The sequence below is a fragment of the Podarcis muralis genome, chromosome 6, assembly GCF_964188315.1.
Source record: "Podarcis muralis chromosome 6, rPodMur119.hap1.1, whole genome shotgun sequence".
NCBI lineage: Eukaryota > Metazoa > Chordata > Lepidosauria > Squamata > Lacertidae > Podarcis > Podarcis muralis.
This window is the reverse complement of record NC_135660.1, coordinates 61,100,428-61,120,768: the sequence shown is the minus strand read 5'-3', so window position 1 is coordinate 61,120,768 and position 20,341 is coordinate 61,100,428. Positions and strand designations below refer to the sequence as shown.

The 20,341-nt window shown below is 43.7% G+C and overlaps 1 protein-coding gene across 5 annotated transcripts in view; it reads right to left on the bottom strand.

Moving 5' to 3' along the window:
- INPP5A (inositol polyphosphate-5-phosphatase A) overlaps positions 1–20,341 on the bottom strand; it is a 243,600-nt gene that overhangs the window by 12,776 nt on the left and 210,483 nt on the right. For all 5 annotated transcript variants that reach the window (XM_028729864.2, XM_077930404.1, XM_028729867.2 and 2 more), the window contains one exon: positions 15,992–16,065. In XM_028729864.2, coding sequence (XP_028585697.1) covers positions 15,992–16,065 — 74 coding nt within the window. The remainder of the gene's footprint in view (positions 1–15,991; positions 16,066–20,341) is intronic.

Genomic DNA, 20,341 nt, shown 5'->3' with positions numbered 1-20,341 from the left:
TCACTGCCATACAGAAGTACAGCTTATTTCTGAGTGTCCAGGGGAGGCGTTGATGATGTAATATTCTTGCGAGCAGAAGCTTTGTCTGCAATTTAAGGGCTGACTTTTGCAGGCAACCTATTAATGTAGCTCTCCTTTTAAGTTGTGCATGAACCTGACATAACAAAGACCACTTTTATATTAGAGAAGTTGTGCAAATCAATCATATTCTGTATTGTTCACCCCTTAATTTTCACAGTATTAACTCCCTGAGGTTGCAAGCGTTAAAACTTCACGCTGAGCACATACAGCTACCATGAAGCCCTAAACCAGTTTATATGTACATATATCCAGTATATATACCCAGTGTTATTCACGTTTCCTTAAATGAGCACTGCTTTTAGAGCAGAGACTCCCAGCACTTCAACCGGCTCTGACCACACACGGAAGTCTTATGGCTATTATTAACAGTAGACTTAAGAAATAAAAACACAGCTATGTTTGACTTTGACAAGCTGAGAGCAAAGGTTTACATAGGCGTTTTTGGACTTCCTATTACTGTGGCACTGTCCTGGACCTCACCCAGCTTGTCCTCACCCATCCTGATTGGCTCCATGGCTTGTTGGTCTCCAAAGATGCATACTTGCAACAGTTCTGACACATCCAGGGTAGCCATGGTTTTCTCATGGGTATTCTGGATAAATTGCTGCCCTCCAAAATTCGTAACTGGGAAGTGGTGAGTTTTATGTGGTTCCCTAGTAGGGAAGAGGGATCATGGGTCCATGGTAGAACGCTTGCTTTGCATGAAGGTCTCAGATTCAACCCCTGAGATCTCCAGTTAAAATGACCAGATTGCAGGGGATATGATGTCAGGGGCTCGGCCTACACTCGAGTAGGACCCTGGCAGAGACACATGCCCGACTGGCATGTTCTCTCCCTCCTAGTCAATCGTTTGGGAGCTTCAAAAGCTTTCTTCAGCCTGAACATCACAGCGACCGATGCCAACTGACACCGGCACACTTAGGGATCGACAGGGTTGCACATCATGCGTAACAGACCTCAGCAACTCAGCATTTTGGCTAATCTACTTTATTTACATATAAACACACACGGAGCACTGCAACATGGCTCCCTCTCTCTCTAGCATCAGACAGCAAAGAGAAAAAGAACAAAGGACAATAGTCCCAACTTCACGGAACACAGTAACACAAACATCCTGTCTCCGTCACTTCCCACTCTGTGGAGTCAAAACACACACCGTCATGTGATAGACAAAAATCCCATGACTGCAACCATGAAGCAGGAATTCTAACATATGAAAGAGGTTTGCCTGAGATCCTGGAGAGCAGCTGCTAAAACTGGGCTAGTTGTACAAACAGCATATTTTCATAAATTGTCCAATCTGCTATAAAACTTATTCCTATGTTTCTGTGTTTTGCTTATGACAGCCGAGGAAGCAATGAACAAGGTCTCTTACAACAGAGTAAATTTTAGTGGTTGTGAGACAGCCAGGAGGAGGAAGTCAGTTCCCCACCCTCCCCGTCATGCCCATATCCTCCCTAGGATCCTCCTACATATATCTTAGATATGTGTACACATAAAAGCCTTCTTCCAGTATAAAACAGACACTTGGCTGCCTTTGCACATCATGGTAAACCATGGCTCCCATTTCAAGTGGGCGCAACAGACCATGATCTCTGTCCTAGTGTTACATATGAATTGGAGACTATGGTTGGATTCACTGCAAGCAAATCATGATATGAAGCCAAGGTTTGTTATTGGCTTACCAATTGTGGTTTATCTGAAGAGAAACAAACCATGGCCTCAGGTTTAGAAGTAATGCTAAGCCAGGAGTTGTGGTTTGATACTCTGCTAGGTGAGGAGCAAAGTGGGAGAGATCTCTGCATTCATGGCAAACCATGGTTTACTGTGATGAGATGACCTGGTTCCGCTTCCAAGAGGTTCAAAGCAATAAGAATTCTGGAAGAGCCCAGGTTTGTAACAAATCTAGGCAAATATCTGAATGCTAGCATTTGGTACCTGGACAAACAAGGCACACAATTAAAGAAAATCGTTTACTAACCAAAATGTTCATTTCACAACTTGGCAACTCCCATAAGGGTAGTTTCTGAGAAAAGTCAAATGACTTGGGCTTTATTGTTGTCTTGCACAAAAACTGCAGACCCTTTGAAGGTCCATATTGTGCTGTCAAATGCCAATTTTGAACTTCAGCATTCCACTGCTCTTCAGAGAGGAAGATGGCAAAAGAGCAACGAAAGAACCCCAAAACAGCAAAAAGAGGAAGATGGCTGCATGACTAGCCCTTTTATAGGGTCTGCTAGGGTCATGCCCCTCTACCTGGTTACATACATGGGGAGGATGCTCCAGAACAGGTATGACAGGAAGTCCTCCCTGTCTGGAGCAACATTCCCCTGTGTGTCCACTCTAGGAAACAGGAAATGTTGTACTTGACTGCTTCAGTGAATGATATATCCCACAAAAACTACTGGAGATTTATATAGCTTGGAATTTGAAGATACAGGAGTATATCCCAATGGTGTATATCAAACCGGATGATACATTTTAAGCTTTATTTACTTGATGTACCAAAAGAATTCTGATTTCATTTTGAAGTACTTTTGCAGGGTCAACATCTGATGTAATGCCTGGTATAATGGACACACATCATGCACCCAGGATTCTGTGACTATAAGAAAATGTCTGCTGTGCTTGAATTGCATTAAATGAATGAAGTCCAAATTGCTAACTTAACTCCAAAACATTTGGAGGAGCTGGAAAAAAAGAATAATGAGATATTCACCCTGATTCAAAGGAGATGCCACATTCTCTGCAATTTTTTCAAATCTTTTTGGACTCTGTGCACATCAGAGACCTTTGGAGTTTGGCCAAGACTGAAATGTACCTCCATTTAAATCACGGGATGGTTTGCTATTGAGTTCAGTGGAAGGTGACTTTCACCTATTGTCAACAATCCTGTGGCCAGTTACATGTGGATAACTTACTTTCAGAAGGAAACGATAGGTTTCTAACTTGGCCTGCAACCAAGTCATAATCTATTTTAGTTTAGTGCAACCCCCTTGCCCCCAAACCGATGTATTTTTAGATTTCAGGGAAGACTTTTGTGTGCAGATTCTAAAGGGATTCTGTAATACTGTCACCTTCTAATCTTCCTAGGATCATGGATTGCCATGGACAGCTGCAGGGTATACATGCTATGCATTCTTCATAAGCGAGGTCCTGGTTTTGTCTTAAGGTAACCAGGATGCTTGCTAATACTTCATTTGATAGGATTGTGCGGCAAATGTGGAAAAAAGCCCTTTAAGAATAAGCATAGCTAGCTGTCCATAGCTAGACACCCAGTAAATATTTCCCACCGATTAAAGTACTAATTAATATTACTATATCTGCAGAGCCTCAAGTACAAAAAACCCCCAAAGCAAAACAGTCTGTTGATGCAATCAGCTTAGTTCATTTGAAACATCTCTCTTAGGCAATGGCTATAATTAATGAGCCTTCATCATGTGTTCATCCTTTGCATCAGGTCAAGCTGTAAGATACACTTCTGTTGGAATTAAATTGACCAATCTGCACTGACCAAAATGCTAATATTTCTGATCCCCTGTTAGCTAACTGGCCACGATGTGTATTTCATTTGAGCAAAATCAGGAGGGCAAACAAGGCTCGCAAACATAAGAGTTAAAGTACAATGAGTTAAACAGCTGCCGCTTGCAAATAGTAGAACACCACCATGGTGACCAAGCTAACAATCAGAGTCAAAGGTCACAATAAAAGAGGTGTGTATGTGTGTGTCAGCCAGGCAATTTGGCAGCAAAGGGTAAGGAGGATAAATAGGTCCCGAATCATTGTTTCACATAGGGTTACATACAAAAAAACAAAACAAGGTAGAATTATTCCAATTACAGTTGTAGTTTTTATAGGCCTGTATAGACCATTTGTTATGTTGCATTGAGCCTGCACAATTGCCTCTTGCTGCATTAGCTATTTCTAGTAATATGGATGCAATGGAATGTTTCCATTTAGGGAAAAGATGACGAAGAACTTCCTTTTTGCTGCAAGATGGTGGGTCCTTATCCTCTTCTTGGTACATAAAATCTGCTCATATCCACACCACACACTCATGAATTGCCTGGGTGACGGTGTCAACCTCAATGAATGTTGATGTCAATAATGCCTTTCCTGGATCCTCTTAGGGCATGTTTAGTTAGTTGTAATGGCCATAAAGGTTGGAACAATAAATACCAACTATAGTATATTTAGCCTGCTTAGGCAGGAATAGCTGAAATTAGTATGGCAATATCTTCAACTGTGGGTCCACAAACGTTGCTGGCCTACAACTCCCATCATCTCTGACCACTGGCTACGCTGGCTGTGGATGATGGGAGTTGTAGTCCACAGCATCCAAAGTGCCACAGATTCTCCAGTCCTGTTCTAAGTGTACCAACACAGAAAATTAGGTTTACTTAACCCTTTTATGGGATGCGGGTGGCGCTGTGGGTAAAAGCCTCAGCGCCTAGGGCTTGCCGATCGGCGGTTCGAATCCCCGCAGCGGGGTGCGCTCCCGTTGCTCGGTCCCAGCGCCTGCCAACCTAGCAGTTCGAAAGCACCCCCGGGTGCAAGTAGATAAATAGGGACCGCTTACTAGCGGGAAGGTAAACGGCGTTTCCGTGTGCTGCGCTGGCTCGCCAGATGCAGTTTGTCACGCTGGCCACGTGACCCGGAAGTGTCTCCGGACAGCGCTGGCCCCCAGCCTCTTAAGTGAGATGGGCGCACAACCCTAGAGTCTGTCAAGACTGGCCCGTACGGGCAGGGGTACCTTTACCTTTACCTAACCCTTTTATGCTAGAAATAAGCACTTTACTAATCTAATATTGTGGAAGAAATGGATAGAGCCACTCTACAAGTCAGCCCTGAGTGCTCACTGGAAGGACAGATTGTGAAGCTGAGGCTCCAATACTTTGGCCACCTCATGAGAAGAGAAGACTCCCTGGAAAAGACCCTGGTGTTGGGAAAGATGGAGGGCACAAGGAGAAGGGGACGACAGAGGATGAGATGGTTGGACAGTGTTCTCAAAGCTACCAGCATGAGTCTGATCAAAGTGGAAGACAGGAGTGCCTGGCGTGCTCTGGTCCATGGGGTCACAAAGAGTCGGACACGACTAAACGACTAAACAACAACAACAACAACAACAACAACAACAACAACAACAACAACAACAAGTCAACTTAACCATTCCTTGGCTGTTCATCATAGCCATTTTTTTAAAACCTCTCCAACATTGCATCTGGAGTTATTGTAAGATTTCCTCCTACAGTGAGAGAGTTCTTGCAAAACCTGGACTCTGACAGTGCTGACAGGGGAAGTTTCCACACAGAGAAACCAAGGAGAAGAAAATAAAACAGCAGTTGTTTAATAACCTCATGCTATTACTAGTAACACGCAGAGACTAAATACAGCACCCAGGTTACGACAGCCCTATTCAGACACTCATAATGGTCCTTAAATAAACAGGCAAGGAGAGAGTGCATGAGTGCTCTACATCTGCCCTTTATTCCCCATTGGTCTTTGCATCTTCAAGGATGACTTGTCTACAGCAAGGAAGCATCCTGTACTTGTGGAGGCCTCTGTGCATTTTGGAACCCTGATTTTCCTTGGGGGTGCAGTTAAGAGTGCTTCTGCATGATGAATGCCTGAACAATGCTACTGAGAAAGGCAAATGTGTCTGTCCGTCTCCCCCCCACCCCAATCAGGAAAGAAAGGACATTGCCGTATTTCAGAATGACCTTGCTTTACGCTGCTCAGTGCAGTGCCGAGAAAAGAAGAAATGTGACGGAATAAAGTCCAAATTGTTTGGAAGGAGGGGACAATAGGAAAATAAGCCAGTTCTCTCTACAGAATAGGTCCACGGAATATACTTCTGCTAGGAAGCTAGAAAGAAATCCAGACCGAAAATGCCACAGCTATGAATGAGATTTGACCTGTCATTCTTGCTTAGATGTGTCAAAGCAAAGAAATTGTCAGCGTTGGGTGGGGGTGAGGGGGGTGGGGGTATCTGCTGAAGGAAGGGGTTTATGTGGAATTCACAAAGAGAAGAGAAGATATCTAAGACACGAACATATGTCCAACCAGTAAATTACATGACAGCCTAATGCAATGACAAACAAGAACAGGTCACTTTTAAGAGAATGATTAATACACGAGATTACTGTGCATGCACACTTATCTGAAGGCAAACCTTGTAGCTGGGTGTGAACCCCTGGCAAGTCAGCTCCTATCTCTGCCATACAACAGCTACAAGAATAATTATAATAATTAATAGAGAGAGGTGATAAAGTTAACAATTGCCCACCTGTATCATGGCGAACCACAATGTCCTTATTTCGTTTTTCACACCTACCACCTTTCCATAGTGATTACAGTCTACCAAAGACCTATTTTCAGCCTACCCAGAGCTTGCTGTTTGTTTAATGTCAGGGTGTCAGGTGACTGACAGAACCTACAGCGCTCAAAAGAATTAGAGTCAGTTTCTCGCCGCTAGTACAGCAGAAAACAAGAGTGTGTTTAAAATGAACGGGCCTCACCATTTGCTATATAAAAGACTACCCCCCCCCCCGCAACCCCAACCCTGAGGTCCACCAGAGGGATGACTTTTCAGGTGTCAGTGCTCACCAATAAATCAGAAGTGGGCTGTGCTGGTCCTTGTGCCGGCAGGCATTCAATTGGGGCGGAGACAGGACTTGGCTAATAAACACATCCATCTTCTCTGTCAGTTAATGCCAACTCTTAGTGGCTTGGTTTGCATAGACTGCTAAGCCACGCTTTATTAACTGCCCAGCAGGTTAACTATAGTTTGTTTACTGTCAACAAACCACGATCTTAAACCATGGTCTGCCATTGGTTTATGAAACTTGCTTTCCTTTAACAATGGATTATAGTGTTACGTGCGAACCCAGAACTCACCCTTAACCATGGTTGCCCACCCCAACCAAGACGTTTACCAAGCTATAAAGTCATAACTAGAAAACATGCCAAACCTTGGAAAAACCTTGTCTGATTGTCTGTGGGACCAATCGCGGTTAACATTTGCTTTGTTAATAAAATCATGAGCTAAGCAAACCATAGCATAGTTAGTGTTATGTGTGAAGCAGGCCATTGAAAAAGAGAAAATATCATCCACACAGGTGGTTAAGTACCTCTTGAAGGTCAGAAACATACACATGGCTCCAGTAGACAACATTCAGTAATTAACATCACATCTTTTCACCGTTAAGATAACAGTGAAAATATGGCCATGGGAGAATACTGGGGGCATGCTAAGCTTCACTCTCGGTTCATGTGGGTTAATCAATAAATGCCCGATAGACATCTCCTGTGTGTCCTTCTCAACTCAATTCTGTCTGAGAATGTGACCAGGAGTCCTCTCTGCAGAAACCATTTAAAACCATTGTCCTTGAGAGCAGGTGCAGCACTAGGAGGTCTGTTCAGTTCTGTTTGCCTTGCTATGTAGTCTCTCATTTCTTTATGAAGAAGTAGAATCTACCAGGTGAGAGCTGGGAGGGTCCTCCAACTTTTGTGTGGCACAAGGGTTAAGACCCACCTCCGATGGAGGCTTTCTTCCACTTTTCCTCTCTGCTGTCTTTCTTTTGTGTGCTCTTATTGTATGTTGAAAAGTTTCAATTAAAAAAATTGAACAAAAAATGAAGAAGCAGAGTCTAGATATCCCAGCAAAGTCTCAAAATAATGGGTAACTGTGAAAGGACTTGCCAGAAAGATGGCAAATTCATGTACGACATGAGCGGAAAGGCTAGCGCTTTGGGGGTTGTAAACCCTCTTGTTGCGTCCTCAAATGAGGGGATTTCCACAAGTGATCCTGAACTTCAATTTTGAATGTACATAAATCAAATTAAATATAACACAATTGATTAGAACATACATATGCCTTAACAATGATGGCTTTCTCTTTCCTTCTATATCTTATTTAAGTGCATTGGCAACCTTTAAGAAAGATGCAATTTCATTTGAGAAACATTTCTCAACTTGTGCTCCAATTTTGGGAGTGAAAACCAAGGTTCAAATGATCCAGGAGCAGAATAACATCTGGGCTGGATGTGAAGAATCCTTAAAGGTAAAGGTACCCCTGCCCGTACGGGCCAGTCTTGACAGACTCTAGGGTTGTGCGCTCATCTCACTCTATAGGCCAGCGCTGTCCGCAGACACTTCCGGGTCACGTGGCCAGCATGACGAAGCTGCTCTGGCGAGCCAGCGCAGCACACGGAAACGCCGTTTACCTTCCTGCTAGGTAAGCGGTCCCTATTTATCTCCTTGCACCCGGGGGTGCTTTCAAACTGCTAGGTTGGCAGGCGCTGGGACCGAGCAACGGGAGCACACCCTGCCGCGGGGATTTGAACCGCCGACCATGCGATCGGCAAGTCCTAGGCGCTGAGGTTTTACCCACAGCGCCACCCGCGTCCCGAAGAATCCTTAGGTAGATGCTAATCTTGATCCACATAGCACCAAGCAGTTGCAGAGTCTCCAACCAATAGTATATCCTCTTGCAATCAAACAGCAACATGCTGGAAAGTTCAGATACAATTTTGATGGTTTTCCTGATGCAAAAGTTAACGGCCACTAGCACAGGGCTTACTTCATGTGTTAATTTAATTACTTGATTGTGTATTAATGACCATGAAGTTTTGCCTCAAGAACTGTTGATGAGACAGCTACAAATTACATATAATTTCCAAATTACTGTTAGAAAGTAAAAAAAAGCGAAAAAGTTGAACATTGTGGTTAGCCTAAAAAGCATTGTTTCAATGATAACTAAAAATTAAAAGACAAGAACTGACTTTTTGTTGTGGTTTCCCCCCCCCCCCACAATGAAGCTGTAACTTTTTTCAAATTACGTCTTCCAAACCTAAAAAGAGTGAGCACTTTGTACAACATCTTCGGAATTTGGACCACAGCAGTAAGAATAGATAGAGCCCAAAGTTAAGAGCTTTTGATGGTCATTGATTACAATACAGTTTATAATGTGCTTCACTTTTAAATTCTCCAGGAATGATAATGATAATAATACAACCCCTTTTTCCTCCTGAGAGCTAGAAACAGAAGAAAACTTTAAAAAATGTATTTCTTACATGCAGGCCTAGGGACCTGCAATTCCACCCCAGCCCCAAACAAATCCTAGTATTCAAATGCAATGTTCCATAAGAACAGGCTTCTAGAAACATACTTCATTTCTGCTCCCTGTTAGATAATGATTCTCGACTAAAGTTTTTTCATTGCTAAGAAGGGTTAAAGATGTCAGTAACTATTTCAGCACTCAACAGAACAAGAAAGAAAGCACGGTATAACAAAAGCATCACTTTAGGATTCACAGTAGAAACAAACCAGTACAAATATGTAATAATATTACTACTGGGAAGCACAACATATATACTGTAGTTATGGACACTGTTTTCGGGGGATTTACACGGGGTGGCAGCTGTTTCAAAATCAGAGCAAGAGTACAGAATTTTTTCTTGTAAGCATAGTGAAGATTCTAAGCAGCAATAGGAAAACAGATGAACTCTACCATTGCTCTGAGCTCCTATATTAGTACCTGAAAAACACAGACTCCCTCTCTGCCCTGATTTTTGTGGTGTTGGTCATTCTGCTAGTTTTGGAAAATAATATACATATCTTATACAAAATAATTTGCACACCACCTTTTGGCCTTCAAAGTGCCCCTGGGGAAGTTAAGTTCTAACAATATATAGTCCAGCATATTTTAAACCTTGAAATATTGCATATGCAGCAATTGAGCCAAATTTTCATTGCAATTGTATACATGTCTACTCAAAAGTAAGCCCTATTGTGCTCAACGGGACTTACTTTGAGCGAAGTGTCTAGAGGACTGTAGCCTCAAATCCCTGTTGACTTTGCTGGGGAAAAGCTAAGCATGCTATCAAAACCAGCAGGTTTTAAAAGTGCTTCGATTGTGCTTATTGCATTTGAAGGATTATAGTAAAAATATCTTCTTTAAATTGCCTTAAACAAAGTATAAAACTTGAATGCTAAACAGCAGCTCCCATACCAAGAAAATGAACGGATAACCTCAAAAGATTGCGAGTTGGTTTTTTATGAATTAGTTTTGGGGGAGGGGGAAACACCCCAAACCCTCTCAAAACACTACTCTCCTTCCCTCTCCCATTGCTTGCCAAAAGTCTAGGCGCGCCATCGTCTTTTTTTATTCAGGTCCCAGCGTATTTACTGCCTCCTGTACCTAAACAAGTCATCTTGACTCTTCTTGTCAGACCACTGGCACTTCATCACAGCAGTGTCATGGCTCTCTGGCTCCAGGAGCACCACTAACACGGGAAAGCCAAATTCATCACGAGGGTGTGCAGTGTTCAAAGCTGTCACGCCTGCCCTGACGGATGACTTCTTGAGGGTAAGTGATATGAATTTACAGCTTGTATCGCATTCTTGAAACCAAAACGCAAGTCAGGGAGAATGCAACTTTCTTCAGGGTACATTTTCCGCCGCAAAGAAATTTAAGAGCGCTACCATTTCTGGATGGGGTGGCTGAGAATTCTCAAAGCACTCACCTCTTTCGCTCTGTTGGTTTATGTACCTGCGATCATTTTGTCAGCTGCTTTGAGCATATTTAGAAGTGTCTTACAAATGTTTCAAATAAACAATGCCCCTTCCATACTTAGTAAGGCAAATCCGTTTGCTGCTGAAACCATACTTTATCCATCTTTAATGGCCAACGGAGGCGATTACAATGTGTTAAGAAGCAACTCAGTCACTGACGCATTCTCTTTTCAGTTTAGTATTTCATTTACTTAGCTGGCAAAAGGATGTAGTCTGACAAGGAACCAAAATACTCATTGCTTTGAAGCCCATTGAATTCGATGGGTCGTATTTCCAGGTAAGTGGGGTTAAGATTGCTGTCGCGATTCCTGCTCAGACCACCACAACAGAGGCTCTTATCTGAGAGGAAGGACGAGAGCTTCCTCATCCAGAGCAGCTGTCTCTTGGGGGAGGGAATTACTGACCTCTTTCAGCCTCTGTTCCCCTGACTTAACCCATCTCATGCCATCCTCCAGTTCCCCCTCCTTGTCCATCTCAGTCTGGCACTCTGAGACATCAGCAAGGCGACGTCTCAGGACAACTGCAGTCTTAATCCATTGTGCACATTTACCTTACTTAAGAAATGCATTTCAGTCGCATTTCTTTCTTCTGCCCGGTAAAGGAAAGCCCTTAGAACAGGGGTAGGCAACCTAAGGCTCAGGGGTCAGATGCGGCCCAATCGCCTTCTCAATCTAGCCTGCGGACGGTCCGGGAATCAGTTTGTTTTTACATTAGAATATGTCCTTTTATTTAAAATGCATCTCTGGGTTATTTGTGGGGCCTGCCTGGTGTTTTTACATGAGTAGAATGTGTGCTTTTATTTAAAATGCATCTCTGGGTTATTTGTGGGGCATAGGAATTCGTTCATTTCCCCTCAAAAAATATAGTCCGGCCCACCACATGGTCTGAGGGACGGTGAACCGGCCCACGGCTGAAAAAGGTTGCTGACCCCTGCCTTAGAACATGGTGGCTCCTCCGTGAACTTACAGGGCACTTGCCTTCCTTTGCATCCCAAAATGTACTTGGCGCACTTGATTCTCTCGCTACACTTTGTTACGTAATCACTGTTTTATGGACTGTCCCTTGTTCATGATTTATTCCTTGTAATATAGTTTGGACAGAGCCCTCTCACCCCATAATGTGAACAAACTCTGCACACTCTTGCCTTCAATTCCAAAAAAGCTTATGGTGACAAAGATGCTTCTACATGACGGATTATTCTGAACTATGCACCCAAGCTTTTTGCAGTGTCCATTCAATGTGGTCCTCATCAAAACACCATCCCATACCCTCCCACCTATTTACCATTTCTATGTTTCTGCTTTTATTTCTTGTTGTTTAGAAAAAAGATTAATGCAACTTTTCCTCCCAACTCCCCCAAACTCTGGAGTGGAGTTTGCATCTGATGAGCAAGTCTTCTCCTATTTGCAAGGGAGCGGGTGGCGCTGTGGTCTAAAGCACTGAGCCTCTTGGGCTTGCCGATTGGAAGGTCGGCAGTTCGAATCTGTGCAACGGGGTGAGCTCCTGTTGCTCTGTCCCAGCTTCTGCCAACCTAGCAGTTCAAAAGCATACCAGTACGAGTAGATAAATAGATACCACTTTGGCGGGAAAGTAAATGGTGTTTCTGTGGCACTTGTCACCACGTCCCATTGCACCAGAAACAGTTTTGTCATGCTGGCCACATGACCCGGAAAGCTGTCTGCAGACAAATGCCAGCTTCCTTGGCCTGAAGCGAGATGAATCCCACACCCCACAGTCAAATCTGACTGGGCTTCACTGTCCAGGGGTCCTTTACCTTTTTTTAGCTTCTCCTATTGGGAAGCTTTAAACAAACAAAATAAGGCGCAAATCCCTCAGTCGGTATTTCTAAACAGCAGGTATCTGTTTTTGTCTCTTGAGATAAAACATGTACCTGCTTTCTTCCAACTTCATTTCTTCATTATTCTTAATGATATTTCTATGGGTGCTTTTTGCATCACAAGCAGATGATGAGAACTAAGGAAGGACATAGGAAGAGCCTGCTGGATCAGGCCAGTGACTCATCTAGTCCATCATCCTGCTCTCACAGTGGCCAATCAGATGCCTGTGGGTAACCCACCAGTGAGACTCAAGCACAAGACCACTGTCCCCCCCCCCCCCAGGTTTCCAGCAACTGCATTCAGAAGCATTACTGCCTCCAATCCTGGCAGTGGTGTGTGTGTGTTGGGAATCAGTATAGTAGGGACTGAGCAATGGGCCCCTAACATAGGGGAAGAATAGAGGCTTGAAGGCATGCAGAGCAGCAAGAATCCTAGCTTGGTACTAATACAGGGCAAGTGGAGGTGGGGAAATCACAAGGACCAGGGGTCTGGGAAGGAGCAGAAGAATCAGAGCCTTGACATATGTGAAGCAGGGAGTGCATCTACAAGTTTATGCTTTGGGTGAGAGAGGCTGGCAGGAGTTCCAGTGTGTGGAGGGCAGATGCCCAGTGAAGAGGCCTTTCTCATATCATGAGTGTGAAAAGTATAAGGGTTTCATACCCCTAAAGCTGTCCCTCATGTATTAAATCTACTTCTCTGAGGGTATATGAATACTTATCAAAATGGAAAGCAGCCTTGTGAAATTTATTAAGATGCACATTTTCACTACTGAAAGTTAGGCCATGCTAACTTAAGAAATAACAAACCTGTTCTTTAGGAAAAGCAAAGTCCTCTTTTATGTAGATAGTATACACCTAAATATACAATGAGAGCTAATGCTATTTGGCATACATCTTCTATCTCTTAGACAAAGGCCCTGATATAAGAAATTTGGGCTAAAATGCTTTGAGCTATTAATAACAATTCATCAGCATAATTCGTTAACTTTCTTTTTGTTGGTTCCCTTAGCTGACTAATGATTATAACCACTCTTAACGCCTTTAGAGATGGTTTCTTGTGTGCACTAGCACATGCATCCCATGTTTTTGACTACTCCACAATGAACATCATTTTTTAAAAACAACAACCGCATAACAGAAAACACTTAAAAATATAAGCCTGTCATTCATACAAATACAGTGGTACCCCGCAAGACGAACGCCTCGCAAGACGGAAAACCCGCTAGACGAAAGGGTTTTCCATTTTGGAGGCGCTTCGCAAAACGAATTTCCCTATGGGCTTGCTTCGCAAGACGACAGCCCATAGGGAAATCTCCGGGACAGCGGGGAAGCGCGTCTTCCCCACTGTCCTCGGACCTCCTCCCGCCGCCAGGCTTCCAAAGCCTGGCAGGGGGGCGGAGAGGTTTTTAAAAAACCCCGGGACAGCGGGGGACTTCTCCGCTGTCCGGGGCGATTTTAAAACGCTGCCGTCCCGGGGGAGCAAAGTCTTTCGCCCCTCGCCTGCCTTCAGAAGAGGTCCTGGACCTCTTCTGAAGGCGGGCGGGGGGCGAAAGACTTTGCTCCCACCTGCCTGCCTTCCCGGGAGAGCGGAGAACGCTCCGCTCTCCCCGACGGCTTTTGAAGGCAGGCGGGGGGGAGCAAAGACTTTCGCCCCCCGCCCGCCTTCAGAAGAGGTCCTGGACCTCTTCTGAAGGCGGGCGGGGGGCGAAAGACTTTGCTCCCGCCTGCCTGCCTTTCCGGGAGAGTGGAGAACGCTCAGCTCTCCCCGACGGCTTTTGAAGGCAGGCGGGGGGGGGGGAGCAAAGACTTTCGCCCCCCGCCCGCCTTCAGAAGAGGTCCAGGACCTCTTCTGAAGGTGGGCGGGGGGCAAAAGTCTTTGTCCCCCCTGCCTTCCTTCCCAGGGGGGCGAAAGTCTTTGCTCCCCCGGGACGGCAGCATTTTAAATTCGCCCCGGACAGCGGAGGACTTCTCCGCTGTCCGGGGTGATTTAAAAGCCCCTGGGAAGGCAGACAGGGGGGACAAAGACTTTTGCCCCCCGCCAGCCTTCAGAAGAGGTCCAGGACCTCCAGGTCCCCCCTGCCTGCCTGCCTTTAAAAGCCCTCCCGGGAGAGCGGCTTTTAAAGGCTTTTAAGTGAGAAAAAAGCCCGGGAGAGGGCTTTTAAAGGCAGGCAGGCAGGCAGGGGGGGGGGACAAAGATTTTCGCCCCCCGCCAGCCTTCAGAAGAGGTCCTGGACCTCTTCTGAAGGCTGGCGGGGGGCAAAAGTCTTTGTCCCCCCTGCCTGCCTGCCTTTAAAAGCCCTCCCGGGAGAGCGGCTTTTAAAGGCTTTTAAGTGAGAAAAAAGCCCGGGAGAGGGCTTTTAAAGGCAGGCAGGCAGGCAGGGGGGGGGGGGACAAAGATTTTCGCCCCCCGCCAGCCTTCAGAAGAGGTCCAGGACCTCTTCTGAAGGCGGGCGGGGGGCAAAAGTCTTTCCCCCCCCTGCCTGCCTTCCCAGGGGCTTTTAAATCGCCCCGGACAGCGGAGAAGTCCTCCGCTGTCCGGGGCGATTTTAAAATGCTGCCGTGGGGGGGGGAGCAAAGACTTTCGCCCCCCCCAGCCTTCAGAAGAGGTCGGGGGACAGATTGTCCCCGGACCTGGTCTGAAGTCGGTTTCCATAGGAACGCATTAATTGATTTTCAATGCATTCCTATGGGAAACCGTGCATCGCAAGACGAAAAACTCGCAAGAAGAAAAAACTTGCGGAACGAATTAATTTCGTCTTGCGAGGCACCACTGTAATGGATTGCTTAAGTTCTCTTGCAAAATATCTATTATACGGAAATTGAGTTAACTGTTCTCCAAAAACAAGTTACAGATAACATCTCTTCTATTTGGAAGTTAGGACAAATTTGGAAGGAGGGGGGGATGTTGATAGGCAGGGATCTATTCAACACAAGGTGTTTAAGGGTACATTGTTACTTTTATAATCTTAAAGAACTACCAGTCTATTACAAATTAAATTAAACTGAAGTAAAATTATAATCCTAACATTAAATCCTCTATTAATGTGCAATTGGCTCTGAATTCTCATTAGGCAAGAGTAATTACACCAAACATTTTCACTTCATTGCAAGAGTTCCACAGTTCACGCTTCAAGATTGGTGAAATATAGGTTATTTTTGCCCCCTTTAGGCAGGTATCATAGTAGAAACCTTTATTTCAGGGGGAAATCACATGCTTGTAGTTCTATAACAGTTGAACATAAACATGAGAAAATCCATGCTGGTAAGCAAATTTAAAGAAAGGAGAACTATAAGACTTTTAGATGATTAACAGTATCCATATAAAACATTCTGGCCTTAATCCAGAGAAAACTGAAACTGCAGGACTGGATACAGTTTCTTTTACGTTCCCAACAACACTAACTTTACAATGAATGGCATTCTAGTTCTCACCAGATTTCCAAAGTGTGCTTAGAGTTAGGATGTTAATTAAATAAACCACTTGCATACATATCTTACCTGGGAGGAAACGAAATGTCCAGTTCATATAATTTGTCTTTAAAGACTGACAGCTCTTTGTCAAATTCCAAAAGCTAATGGGGGAAAAAAGAAACCAGAATTAAAACAAATAAACAAATAAACCCTTGTTTTCTTCAAAAAAGGTAATTGTTGAGTACATTTTAAGCTGCAATACTTACACCGTGATAGGTTTCAAGCTATTGTTAATGTTTTGCTTTATGATGCTGTTTTGTAATTTTAATATTTTATTGTACACTGATTTGGGGAATTGTCATGAAAAATGTAAATTTCAAAACAAAATAAATGAAGAAAGGAAAACATGATGCTGAATTAAAAGTATTGTGAACAGGTCCATTATTATTATTATTATTATTATTATTATTATTATTATTATTATTATTATTATTATTATTCTGAGAAAAAGAAACAGCAATGAGCATTAAAAACACACAATATGAATTTCTTATGAATGCTCAGAAAGTGTTCAACTTTGCTTTTATATTAGGGGCCCACCATGTGGGAATTAGCTCCTTTCAAAGATCAGCTCAGAATTGTTAAAGAAGCAGTAGTTTTACTTTTTCGGAGGTAAAACTAATTAGCTGTTCAGAATATTAAAATATAGCAAATTAAGATGCTAACCACTCAAGAAAATGTGCTCATATGGTGGTAATATTAGCTGCTGTACTCTTCTGCCTAGAAAAGAAGTTATGATAAAAACATAAAAACAAGAACCCAAACTGTCATCTTAAAATTTACCTGCAAAATAAAACCAAACCACAAGGCTATGCAGAACAGCCCCATTTGACTATTCTGAGGCAGTCACAATATTATTTATGTATCACCTGATACAACACATGATTATTTATAGAGTTGTGTTCCTAGGCAGCAGCAGTGAAGACACAATACCAGAGACAGATATTAAGCCAGCTTTAATGTACCAAAAGAAGCATATGAACCCCCTGGACAAAGTTTTCCCCCTGCAGATTGCCACAAAGAAAGGAAGTGTGTAGCTTAACATTGTGCTCCGAAGCCAAAAAACAAACACCCTCCTCATAAAAGAACAATACTAGTAGTCTATATTTCAAAACAGGAGCTATCCTGATGGGCATAAAAAAAATAATAATCTTCATCCGAGAACCAAGACCAGCATCGAGTCCGACGTGCAAATGAACTTATAGTGCTACCGATCCATTGCTGTAAATGCCACTTTCGGTTTTGACAAGCATGCCATCAAAAATAGCTCTCCTTATAGAGCCTGTGTGTTTACTCCCTGTTCATTAATCATGTCCCAACTCACAGCTGTGCTGATACCATTGTATGAATGGCAGAGGTTCCGAATGAAATTAGATTGTGTTCTTCTTTCCCCTCCGCTCTGTCATAAATCATTCCTGAAATGTGCAATTAGCAGCTGCTTGTACACATTAATTATCTGTGTGAAAAGCAGATACCTGAACCACCTGCACAACTGATTAGCTACCCTCCCTGTGGCCCACCCATTTTGTCTACAATCTCTGCAGCGCCACCAACCACCTATGGAGGCGGATTTTTGTCGGTGTACGAATATGGGCCCACAGGAGCATGAAATGCCACTCCTTTCTTTCTTGCATAGCTCATGCCAAGGAGAAAAAAAACAGAAATGGTTTAAGATGCTTTATATTTTAAAAAAATCCCTTATTGCAAATGTATGCAAATTATGAGAATTTTAAGGCCAAGCAATCTACATCCAAAAGCAGTGTAAGAGTTGTCTAGTCCCCGAGGGGCCATAAAGGCCACGTACACTTTGGAAAAAAACAAACAAATCACTCTAGAAGATGATCACACAGTGGTCTGGTTTATATGCACCAGCTCATGGATTAGCCCAGAGACACGAGTCTCAAGCTCCTGAGGAGATTGTAACTGCTTTACTCCTCCCAACACACGGTTTCGTGTGTTGTTTGAACCTGGGTTCATGGCTTAGATCAGGCTTCCTCAACCTCGGCCCTCCAGATGTTTTGTGACTACAATTCCCAGCATCCCTGACCACTGGTCCTGCTAGCTAGGGATCATGGGAGTTGTAGGCCAAAAACATCTGGAGGGCTGAGGTTGAGGAAGCCTGGCTTAGTTCTCCCCAGACTAGCCCCAAGCCGATACCAAGGTTTGTTCTTAGTTTACAGCTCTTGGTTACTCTGGAAATAGCTCAGCCATGCCATGCCTTAGGGTGGCACAGCAGCAAAATGACTGGGGAGGCGTAAAGCGGCCCCAATGGTAAATCCACTACAACTCTCCAGCACAATTTTGTTTAGGCAAGCCTACTCAGATATGTAGAATGTTTAATCTCTTTTCAGCTCATCACTGATTTTAATGATTATGTGAATGTTCTAAATAGCTGATACTTTTGTTTTATTCCTTTTGTAGACTGCTTTGAGGGTTTCTTTCTTTCTTACAATCAAGCAATATATAAATTGTGTGAAATAAATAATGTCCACCTTTGGACTCAGTGTGATGTGCAAACCCGGCCATTATAAGAGTTGGGGTGAGCTGTGGGGACTGGACTCTTCTTCCCCACTCCGGCTCAACTTTATCCCAACAAACTTAACCAGTGTTTCCACTTAACTAAGGTTTGAAACAAGTTTCCCTTGTTTCCCTCATTAGTTTTAACCATGGTTAATGTTAGTGCAGCTGTACAGTGGTACCTCGGGTTACAAACGCTTTGGGTTACCAACACTTCGGGTTACAAACTCTGCTAACCTGGAAGTAGTACCTCGGATTGAGAACTTTGCCCCAGGATGAGAACGGAAATCTTGCGCTGGCGGTGCGGTGGCAGCGGGAGGCCCCATTAGCGAAAGTGGTACCTCAGGTTAAGAACGGTTTCGGGTTAAGAACGGACCTCTGGAATGAATTAAGTTCATAACCTGAGGTACCACTGTAGTACAAAACTGTAGTTAAGGCTGGCACTGCAGGGAGACTCTTGGGAGAGGAGAGGTGCTGGAGACAGAGAGAGCATGCAGTCCCATCAGAGCAGTAGAACCAACAGTAGTCAGAAGTCTGCATCAAGTCCTCTGATTTCACAGCCCTTTCTTTGCATACGATACTCATTCTGAAAGTTTTGATTTGTGATTCATTCAACCATAGTACAGTAGATGAGCAGGTGCTACTCAATACATAGATAAATGCCTTGAGCTGATAGACAAAGCCCTGCAGATACTGCCTTGTTTTTGTCCAACAGTTTGTGAGCACTGCACAAGCCCAATGGGTGCATTTCAACAGGACACTGGATTTTGTCCCATAATATTCAGGAACTGGTGAAGTGCCAACATGGTGTTTACATATATAAAATGACTAATCAATAGCATCTATTAGCAGTTGTTTGCTACTACATCCAATCCATCTCTTGTTAATAGAAATGAAGAGTGAAATCCTGTTTGTGTCTACTCAGATGTAAGTTCACTGGGTTCAATGAGACAAGTGGGTATAGGACTTACAGCCTCATGGAAGTATGGTGCAAAACTGCCTTTCAATACAATTATGATGGAGAAAAAAACTAGGCCACAGTCCTAACGCCACTTACCTCGGAGTAAACCCTATTAAATTCTTTGGAACTCCTGAACAGACATGGCTTAGTGTATGTTTATAAACTGACAGTTTTGAAGCATTTCTGTGAGAAATTTTTTTATCTAAGAAGCCAAGACAAAAGAACATTTTGAGAAAGGAGGGCTGTTTGTAAAATATAAAAATGCAAAAGACAGAATAAGCAAACAATGCTTCATAGAACACAATGGTAAAGAATACTCATTGAGAATTCCAGAGGCTGGGGGGAGCTAAATAGCTGCATTGTCTTCCTAGATGAATTCAAAATATCTACAGTGTGTACATCCAGTTTGCTTTGTTATGACAATATTCAGGATCTGACAGAAAGGCCAGGGCCTAGATAAGGGTTAACGGTGGTTCAGACACTTAGCTCCCAGCTCTTTCCCCAGTAACAGCCGCAGACATTTCTGACATTTTTATGTACTGTGGGTGGTTGCTTGCTTAGTTATGTGCTGTGTATTGCAGAGGAGCTATTGATATTGTTGTGACACAGATGACAGATAACAGGAACACAATTGTGCTGGCAGCCTCCTGTAGCCTCTCCCAACTCTTTAAGGAGCGGGGACATCCTTACAGCTGCAATGCTGGGCTTTGTAAGCAAGCGCCAGCTGCTGGAGGGACACGATAGGCATTCTTACTGTTATTATTTTGGGCACTTCTAGTACAGAGAGAGGAAAGCTCAGGCCCAGAGGCCAAAGTCTATCTGTCTGGCTCTTAGGACTCTCATTGAGCTCTTCCTGCTCAGCCACACACCCCTCTCCAAATGCCAGCCGAGCGTGCGGC